This window comes from Sapajus apella, unplaced genomic scaffold (assembly GCF_009761245.1).
Source record: "Sapajus apella isolate SASKATOON/1434 unplaced genomic scaffold, GSC_monkey_1.0 scaffold14, whole genome shotgun sequence".
Classification (NCBI taxonomy): domain Eukaryota; kingdom Metazoa; phylum Chordata; class Mammalia; order Primates; family Cebidae; genus Sapajus; species Sapajus apella.
The window spans coordinates 14,111,849-14,122,464 of NW_022436954.1; the positions used below are offsets into that span (position 1 = coordinate 14,111,849).

At 35.4% G+C, this 10,616-nt stretch overlaps 1 protein-coding gene across 1 annotated transcript; it reads right to left on the reverse strand.

The window, feature by feature from the left end:
• Nucleotides 1-1,159: 1,159 nt before the first annotated feature.
• On the reverse strand, nt 1,160-2,092 carry LOC116554423 (olfactory receptor 5M3-like). Its single transcript, XM_032282395.1, has one exon. It carries the CDS (start codon nt 2,090-2,092, stop codon nt 1,160-1,162), a length of 933 nt encoding a protein of 310 aa, XP_032138286.1.
• Nucleotides 2,093-10,616: the final 8,524 nt, after the last annotated feature.

Genomic DNA, 10,616 nt, shown 5'->3' on the forward strand with positions numbered 1-10,616 from the left:
AATGTTATTGATGACAACAAATAGTGCATCCAAAATACGGAATTTATTTGAAATGCAAAAGTTGATTAGAATATGTAAGTGCCATATTTTGGTCACAGGTGTACCAAATATCCCGCATGTAATTTATCCTGTGGAATTTGAAGAGGCTTGCTTTTACAATGACACTATCTTCCACTAATTTTCCTACTCTTCAGAGTGAAGACACTGGCCTGGGCAAACCATAGCTTGGTGACTGGCAGTCTTAGAATTGAAACACAGCAGTTACTGTGATCTGTGAAAGAGAGACACTTACCGTGTTGTTTCTTAAGAAACACCAGAAGGTTAAAAAGCATGAAATACAAAAGTATTGCTATTTTCCAAGTATCAGTCTCCGAATAGACCCAACACCATGGAGTAAAAGAAGCATTAATCAACAAAAAATCTCATAAGCATTAGTGAGACGGCTATTTTATGTCATTATATTGGAAAGCCACGTTAAATATTTTGAGTTTTTTTTTCTGCCCCAAATTTGCTTTTAAATGGGCAAATAAATATGACCTAAATTCATGCAACTGCACTTTTGAATCAGAAAATGTCTTTTCATTTCAAATTTGAGCATTTCCATTAGTACACATATGAAATTTGGCACACATCACCATTTCAATTAATTAATTTATTCATATTTAATTAATCTCCATACTCACATCAACAGAAATGATTCATTCTACCTTATATTTTCTCAATTTGCATCACATTTATTTTTCTTTTCAACCTACAGAGTATCTTTTCTTAATGTTCTTAGGTCCTAGGAAATAACCTTTCTCCAAACGAATAATAGAAGACAAAATTGGCCGGGCGCGGTGGCTCAAGCCTGTAATCCCAGCACTTTGGGAGGCTGAGGCGGGTGGATCACGAGGTCAAGAGATCGAGACCATCCTGGTCAACATGGTGAAACCCCGTCTCTACTAAAAATACAAAAAATTAGCTGGGCATGGTGGTGTGTGTCTGTAATCCCAGCTACTCAGGAGGCTGAGGCAGGAGAATTGCCTGAACCCAGGAGGTGGAGGTTGCGGTGAGCCGAGATCGCGCCATTGCACTCCAAGCTGGGTAACATGACTGAAACTCCGTCTCAAAAAAAAAAAAAAAAAAAAAAAAAGACAAAATTAATTCAAATTTGACTTTATTTTGTCTGACATGATCTGCTGATCACTTTTGTCATGGCCTCTTTCACATCCTTGTTCCTTAGACTGTAGATCATGGGATTCAACATGGGGATCACTGTGGTATAGAACACAGCCACCATCTTCCCCTGCTCCACAGACTCCTCTGTGGGACGTCTGAGATACATTAAGATTAGAGTACCGTAAAATATGATGACAGCTGTCAGATGGGACCCACATGTGGAAAAGGCCTTCCTCCTTCCTTTTGCTGAGTGCATTTGCAGAATGGCAATGAGAATGAATAAATAAGAGATCATAACTACAGTCAGAGAATATGTGACATTAATGCCGCCAATTATGAGCATTGTATATTCTTTTGCAAAGGTTCCAGCACAGGCCATTTTGATGAGAGGTGGATCTGCACAGTAGAAGTGGTTGATCTCAATTTTTCCACAGAAGTACAAGCCATAAGTCCATAATGTTGCTGCCAGACTCGTCAGAAAACCATATATGTAAGGGAAAGAAATCAGTCGAATACAGACAACCCTTGACATTTTGCTGCAATAAAGCAGAGGATTCCCAATTGCCATGTATCTATCAAAGGCCATCGCAGCGAGAATAAAAATTTCCACATGGACAAGAGCAATGAAGAAGAAACACTGTACTAAACAGCTGGCATAAGAAATCGTTTTTTTATCTGATAACAGGTTTTCCAACATTTTAGGGGTGACATTGGAAGAAAACCACACATCAACAAATGACAAATGACTGAGAAAAAAGTACATGGGGCTGTTAAGCTGAGGACTGACCTTGATTAACATGATCATGCCAATATTGCCCACCACGGTGATAATGTAGACCACAAGAAAAACGATGAAGAAGAGAACTTGCCATTCCCGATGGCTGGTTAGCCCCAGAAGAATGAACTCTGGCACATCGGTGAAATTGAGCATTTTCCAATTCTAAGTCAATAGGAGTTACAAATCTTTGTGACAACTAAAATAAAATGAAAGAAAAAATTAGGAATTTTTTATTTATCATTTTATATCTTTATTTATGCTCCCTTTATACAATATCTGTGATTACACTTTGCATTATTTTCACAAATCTTTTCTCAGCGCCAGTTATATAATAGGCTTTATGGTGAATAAATGTAGACAGTCCCTATTATATAAAAATTATACAAAGTTTAGTGACTGAAATATGCTGGGATTAAGTATTGCAAGCAGTCACATTTGTAAGATTACTTCTTAAATATCCCTCATTTCCAATGATGGCATATTTTGAGTTTCATATTTTTAAGGTAATAATAGGGAATTATGGTTCTTTTTGTAATGGAACTAAAAACGTGTGCTTTTAAAATCTAATCTCTTTTTCATTATAAGCCTATTTTTAATAATTAGAGAAGAAAATCATATGATTAAATAATTAATCAGCCTAAAATGTCATAAAAATATTTTTATTCTAATCTCATATTTGCATTCTTTTCAAGTGAAGAACAGAATACTGATTACACTAGCCATCAAAGTCAAGTTAAAGAGTGAATTACTTGTTCACATTCACGCTACTAGATATCATATACTGCTATGTTCTAGAGATTAAAAGATAAATAAAATTTACACATTAATGTCAGTATTTATGAAAGTACTAATGTAAATACATACTTTCTAAAACTTTGATGCATTCTTACAGAGTTTTAATGGGAACAGATATTTAGAAAGTGATTTTCTTTGGGAATTCAATGGCATTCTAGGAAGGTTTCTTGGACAGTTTGCAAATTTATTTTCAAACACAGAATGTATAACATGAAAATTTTTCTTAAAATTGTTTCTCAAATTATATTTTAAATATATTAGAAATAGAATTAGTACTTTGCATGATGTTAATAAATACAGGTAACATCATGCACTATTAGTGGTTGACATGATGTTAGCAGATATAATGGAGAATAATCCACGAGTGTTCCTCCAACAAATGGGACATCTTTGTGCCCTGCCAAATTTCTTAGTAATTCAGAATCTACCTAATAAATTATTTACTGTACACATCATTCATTTAACTTAAAAATGTACATGCACACACACATACATGTCTGAATATATGTATATACATATGTATATATACACACACATCTATATGTATATACACATACATATAGCTTATATATATTTATTTAATATAGGTATGAGAGAAATTCCATTAATTAGATATTTTGTCAATGAACATTCATATTCTGTAGAACAAAGAGTGCAAGTCAATCTAATAAGAATCTTGAGATAGGCTTTCAGCAGGACAGTATATTCGTTGGAGAATGAATTGTTTCATACCTTCTCATGGCTATATATTATCTCTAGAGCAAATGATTATTCCCAAGACCTTTCTTGTATTCTGCGGTATTAAACTATGTTCAACCACAATTTGAGGAAAATAAATCTCATTGCATAGTGAAAATAAGTGCACCCTTATTCACAGTGGAAATCCAAAACTTTTCAAACACCAAAATTAGAAAAAACATTTTTCTATGCATAGAGGAGGAAATTACTAACTGAAATAGATTACATTCTACATGGCTTCAGGGGTTTGGTTTAATTAATAAAAATTTGAGACATTAATTAGTGGTAAATTTTTAAAAATGAATAATAAAGTTCTAAAAACTGTATAAACTGCCTTAGAATATATTTATGTATGGGCTGCAACAATTTTCTTACAGTGTTGTTAAATTAATATCTAAGATCCTTATATTCATATCTAAACAGAGATTACAGACCCGTCAACAGATAATTCCAGATTTCTGATTCAACATTTTATGCCTGCAGCTTCCTGAAATATTCCTCTGTATGTAATTTTCAAAGACTGACAATAGAGGGATTCTTACTTGGAAAGTCTTATCTCATTCTGTAGCACCAGGGATGATTCAGCATAAACAAGAATGTAGAAGATGGCTTTGTCAGTACTTCCCACAAGTTAAATATAGAGCCTTGAGTGATGGTTATCTAGATGATAAATAGCAATAATAAAATTACCGGAAACTAGGGGTTAGATATGATCCTGGGGGGTGCAAAGTCTATGAAGAAATAGAGAAATGGGGACCTCAAGAAAATTTAGAGGGTTTCCTCACCCTGTAAAGTCAAGAATACACAAGTAAACTTTGCTTATTGAATCACTCTATTTCAAATTAAATTACCAATAAATATGGATTATTTTCCAGACCCAGTATGAAGCAATATTAAGTATCCCAGTCAGGCCGGGCATGGTAACTCATGCCACTAATCATAGCATTTTGGGAGGCCGAGGCGGGTATTTGGTCTGAGGTCCGGAGTTATAGTCCAGACTGGCCAACATGGAAACACCATCTCTACTAAAAATACAAAAATTAGCTAGGTGTGGTTGTGTGCCTGTGATCCCAGCTACTTGGGAGGCTAAGACAGGAGAATTACTTGAACCCAGGAGGCGGAAGTTGCAGTGAGCCCAGATTGCACCACTATACTTCAGCCTGGGCAACAGAGCAAGACTCCATCTCGAAAAGAATAAGAACGAAAATGTATCCCAGTTAAAGAGTTCTGTTTCTATGGTCAGATCTTGGTTGGATCCTGGGTCTATGACTTATTTTATAAAATTGGACATGTTTTACTCTTAATTTTTGCTTTTTCTGTTCCCCAATGTGACTTAAAATAATAATAATATCCATTTCATTGAGCATTTATGACTATGAAAAGAGATATTACATATTAACACATAAAAATATAAAAAATTATCAGATGCACTCCATTAAGCATTTGTAATTATCTAATTATATAATCTTATTGAAAAAATGTCTCTTTTATATGTGTCTCTCTCATACACCTACACACATAACATAATAGATAAAATCATGAATGCATTCCTATAAATCATAAAAAAATAAAGTCTACAATGCAAGCTCCATCTGACAGTTCCTGATGAATGCATTTTTCACCAACCTGAGAATGAAGAGAAATATCTCCAATAAGGATGCAGAGTTGAAAAGTGCATGCTGTATATGGGAACGGTAAACACCTTCAACCTGACAAAAGGGAAACTGGGATAAGTGCAAAGGAGAAGCCTCCCTTAAGTGCTTGCCTTAGAAAGCAAGGAGCAATTAAGAATTTTTCTTTAGAAATGACCCTGTGGGAAGTACATCTCTAGAGAAAAAGCCATCTGTTGAGTGTGTGGGCTTTTTTTGTTAGAGTTTTCTAAAATTTTATATTTCCCCAAACTCCAGTTATTTTGAATGGGCACTAAATCAAATAAAATTTGGGAAGGGATTTGTATCATACTAAACTTGTTTATGGGGTTACCCAAACTGTATATATAAATTTCATGCTCTATCCTTCACATTCTCTGCCTCTTGGGCTTTCCCGCTAAGATGGGTCAAACATTATTTCCTATAATTAAGATTATAGCATATTGAAGCAGAAATAACTATTTTCTTCAATTCCCTCATTTTATAAATGAGGAAACAAGTAGTACTACTACTAATAATAGCAATAATAATGAATTTTTAAAGTAACGCACACCGGCTACTAATTTAATTATTGTAACTCAACTCTGTGGCAATTATTATAACTCTCATTTTATAGACAGGAAACTGAGTCTTTCAGAGATTCAGTGACTTGATCAATGTCATACTTTGGATGGATCAGGAACTAGATTCCTGATTCCAGAATTTGTATCATTAACCATCTCATCCTTTGGTTCAACAAGTAACCATTACAAGGAATGAGACCAAATTTATTATTTCCTAATCCTAAAAGACTCTCATGTTCATTACCATGTATATGATGCATTGCATCACAGTCTTTATGGGCTTAAGGGAACATAAATATATTTTTTGTATAGCCAAAAAACTGTGGATTGTTTCAGTGCTATATGCAGTTGATCACTTTACTTGGGTATCTGACAATTTTATCCCATAGCTCAAAGGTGTTCCCTCTTCTGCCCTCCCACTGAGCTACATTAACACTAGCCATGTTTACATTCCTACAAACAATGTCGATTATCATTTATTAAGTAGTAGAGAAAATGGCTGGATTCTTCTCACATTCATTTTTCCTTCTTCATGGTAATATAGTTTTGATTAAAGGGCCACTAACTGTATTGCCCCAGCCCTGCCCCTGTATTTATAATGGTATTTGGCACATGGTACGTGTTCACCAAATATTTGTTAACTAAAGAAAATAAAGTGGTTGAGTTTTCAATTGATGAGTACATAGATAGGAGGGGTAAACCTCTAAGTACACTTAAGTACTTCTCAGGATAATGTTGGATGTTTCAGACATAAAATGAAGTTGTAGGGTAACATGGAAGAACCTTGGTTAAGACTGTGCAAATTGGAACGCTGAGTGCATCTAGAGAGAACAATTGTGCTACCTATTGCCAGGAGTTTACTATCCACACAAGTCATGGGCCTCAAATAACAAAGGGTAACCTGCAGATCTCTGAACACAGACTGCTTTTCAATTGCAAATCAATTAATTTTTGTCTGTACTATATCGTGTTAGGTTTAATTTTTAGGTCAGTCTCTACAAGACACTAAATAGCCTCATGTGATTTTTCTGGGTTTTATGTTGTAAACGAGCTTATCGGTTACTGTGAAAAGCTGTGAGAGCCACTTATTTAGCACAGAGAAATCCAGATAAGACTCATTCCACACGCAAAGAAAGTAAGCTTTTCTTCTTCTAGTCCTAATTAAAGTCCTCCCCAGGACAGAAAGAAGGTACCTTAACTCAAGAGTTGCTTACTTGAATCATGCAAATGGTGTTTTCTCTTAAACACATCCTGGAGGCTCCCATGTAAAATTAATAATCTTTACTCCTGCATTTTGACAGCCACTAGCCCATATTGCTCATAAAGTAGCTATCACATTTTATTACAGTTCATTTTAAGTTACACATTTCCCTAAATTGTATAAAACCTAAATTGTATCTGCATCCTGACCACCTCGGGCACATGTTCTCAGGTCCTTCTGAGGGCTGTGTCATGGGCCACAGTCATTCATATTTGGCTCAGAATAAACTGCTTCAAATATTTTACAAACTGACTCTTTTTGCCTTCCTGACAGAATTACTTCTTAATTGTCATGCCTCTTAATACCATCACAATGGAAATTAAATTTCAATGTGAAATTTGGAGTCAACATTCAAACCATGGCACATAGCAATGTGAATATGGAGGCAGAGATTATTATGCTGCCACAAACCAAGAAACGTCTGGAATTATCAGAAGCTAAAAGAAGAAACAAAGGATTCTCCTCTTGAGATCAGAAAGGAGGATGGCCTTGTAGAAATCTTTATTAGGGGTTTCTAGCCTCCAGATCTGCACAAGAACACATTATTGTTGTCTTAAGCCATTCAGTGTATGGTACTTTGTTGCAGTAGCTAAAGAAAATTAATGCTTTACTCTTCAGTTTGAAACTGTCATTTATATGAGCCTTTATTAGTCTCCTTGTCTAAAGCCTAGGAAGGTGGGCTGTTTTTCCTACTCCTCTGGGACTTCTTCAAATGGATCCAACTCTTGGATTGTGGTTTTTCTATATCTCGACTGGATTTAGAATGCTACATAGTAATGATGGGGACAGGGTGCAGAGAAATTCTAGACAGATGGGGCAGGTCCCTAGCGAATTCCCACCCTCAAGCTGAAAAGTCCGACCCTATGCCCAAAGTGAGAACTTACATCCATGTTTTTCTGCTCAAGTGTTGCCTTTTCTTAAATCATTCATGGCCCTGCCCTTCCCCATCGTGTGCCTATAAAGACCCCAGACTCAGCAGGCAGAGAGGAGAAGCAGCTGCATGTTGGGGACTACAGCTGGATGTCAGAGAGAAGTGGCTTGTCTTCAGAGGGACAGCTTGATGATGTAACTTTGGAGAAGTATCCAGCCAGAGTGGGCTGGACTTCAGGGGAAGACTACCTACTCTCCCCATCCTCTTCTCAGCTCCCCTTCCCACTGAGAGACACTTTCACTGGTAATAAAATCTGCATTTACCATTCTTCAATTCACTTTGACCTCATATTTCCTAGACACTGGACAAGAACTCAAGAACCAGCTATTTTTTTTTGTTGTTGTTGTTTTTAGTAGAGATGGGATTGATTTCTTTCTTTATTGCATATGGCTTCTTTCATCCTAGTCTCTATTTTTCCTATTGCCTACCACAGTCACAAAAATTCTTAGGCTAGAGTTTGAAAGAAAATTAATGGAGGTAAAAGAAATCTCTTTATTTCCTGATTTTCATTAAGATGTCATTAAATGTCTTTTTCTCCATTAAATACGATAGCGACTACTACTAATTTGTGACAGATTGTCTTTATTATTACACTATTTTTCTTATTTCTGTTTTTTTTGGAGCTTTATTTATGATGAGAGATTAATTTTTATCAAACACTTTCTAAAAAAAGTATGGTGAAAACAATGAAATTCTTTCTTTTGTCTCATTAATTTTTTGAATCACACCACTAAATTCAAACAATGAAAATGCATCTTTAATTAGAATAATGTTTACCTTTACAAATACCAGGCAAATAAATATAGTGTCTTAAAAATAAACTTTTTTTAATACTTAATTCTATCAGATAATGATAGCAGCAGGAGGCAGGCTAATGCTAAGCAGATAGGGGAGGGTTCTCAGTGAAATCGTACCTCTAAGCCAAACACAATTTAAAGCCTGAAAGCCAAGCTACAAGTCAAATCCCAGAACCAAATTGAGAACCTTTCTTCCTGTTTGACATGCTTTTCTCTTATTCATCTTCACTCATCATCTATTTTACATATACCTATATTTCCCTAATTGTTATCTTCCACTGTCATGCCCAACTTTGAGTTGTGCCTTTGTTTTAACTTTTTTTGCATACTTACAAACCAATCAGCACACTCTTCCCTATTTTGAGCCCATAAAAGCCCTGGACCCAGCCACACTGAGAAAAACCAGCCAACCCATGGGTGGGAGACACCGCCTCACACCCATATCCCCTCTCTGCTGAGAGCCATTCTGCAGCTCAATAAAATTTTTCTTCATTCATCCTCACCTTCAATTGTCAGCATATCCTTATTTTTCGCGGACACAGGATAAGAGCTCAGGAACTACCGAACATGGGTACAAGCTATAACACAGGCAAGCTGAGTTGGTGGGGTGCCTCCAGCAGCAGGCCCAGGGCCGAACAAAGCCTGAGTGTGGGGGCATTGTGGGCTGTGGAGGTCCCCGGATGGCAAAGTAGTCTAGAAAAATCCTGAGTCAATAGTATTATTAATATCTATCTTTTCTCTCTAACAATATCTTTTCTGCTGCTAATATATGAGCATTATTGAAAATATAATCGTGTTTGCTAGCGTGGACCATTGTTAATATATAGGCAGTGCGCTTGGCTAGTATACTGGCGTTGTACTAATAACTTTTCACAAATTCTATCAACTGACCCTTTATAGTAACCCCTGATTTCAAATTTTCATATTAATAATATTAATAATATATTTTTCTGCTCTTTATTTACATGTGAATAAATTAAGGTAGAAGCAAGACTAGGTGCTCAATGTCACACAAGTTGTTTAAGTTTGAAACAGGGAATATAGTTTTCTCCCCCACCTCCCCCACATCAATCACATCAATCTTTTAACCATTTGTTGTAGAGATTTCTATATTAATTTTTTCTTTTATTTCTAATTTGCAACTCAGCTTACATCAGCCTTGTTTCTTTTCTCAATTTTTGGAATTTAATTTCAAATGCACCTAGTTAGACTCTTTCTTATTTAACTGCAAAGTGGTATCGTGCTGTGCATGAGTAATGTTCTGCATGTGCCTTAATTTGTGAGCAAATACACACAGAGACAATTATGGCCCTGATGTTTTAAACTGCAAAATCAATATTTTCTTTTAAGAAAGGTTATTTTAGTAGCTTTTACAAGAGTGATTTACTTTGATACGTTTTGATACAACATTTGTTTTTCAATATTTGTCACCTGTTATATTTCTAGAAAAATAATTAGACCATGGTCATAAGTATTTTGTCTTATTTCAGCTCTATTTATGCTCTCCAAATATGCAGTGACCAATGATCTGCCCAATTGTTGAAGCTCATAAATCATCAACTCCATCCAAGCTATGCAGATGTAGCATATGCTTTGTTATATTATTAGCGTGTATTTCTCCACAAATGATATTTATATCCTATCTACCTGTGAGTAGGGCTTTAACTGGTTGTCTGTCTTGCACTTCTTTGTTCAGGAATTACTTTCCTTTAATGCATTCTAATAGGGAATTCTTGCCATAGAACATGTCAAAATTTTTTATTGTGATAAAAGTGGTAGTTTGCCATTGAATGTGAAAAATATTAATTGGTGATTATATTCCCAAATAATTTTATACAGATTAATATGTACTAGCTCACCAAAGAATTTAAGATCTCCGATATGAAAGGAGTTAGTTTAGCAATTATATTTCTAGCCAGGCTTAAAAAATTCAGAGTATCTGG

What these genes read in the sequence shown, in the direction of transcription:
- LOC116554423 (XM_032282395.1), bottom strand. Translation starts at nt 2,092, where the DNA reads ATGCTCAATTTCACCGATGTGCCAGAGTTCATTCTTCTGGGGCTAACC.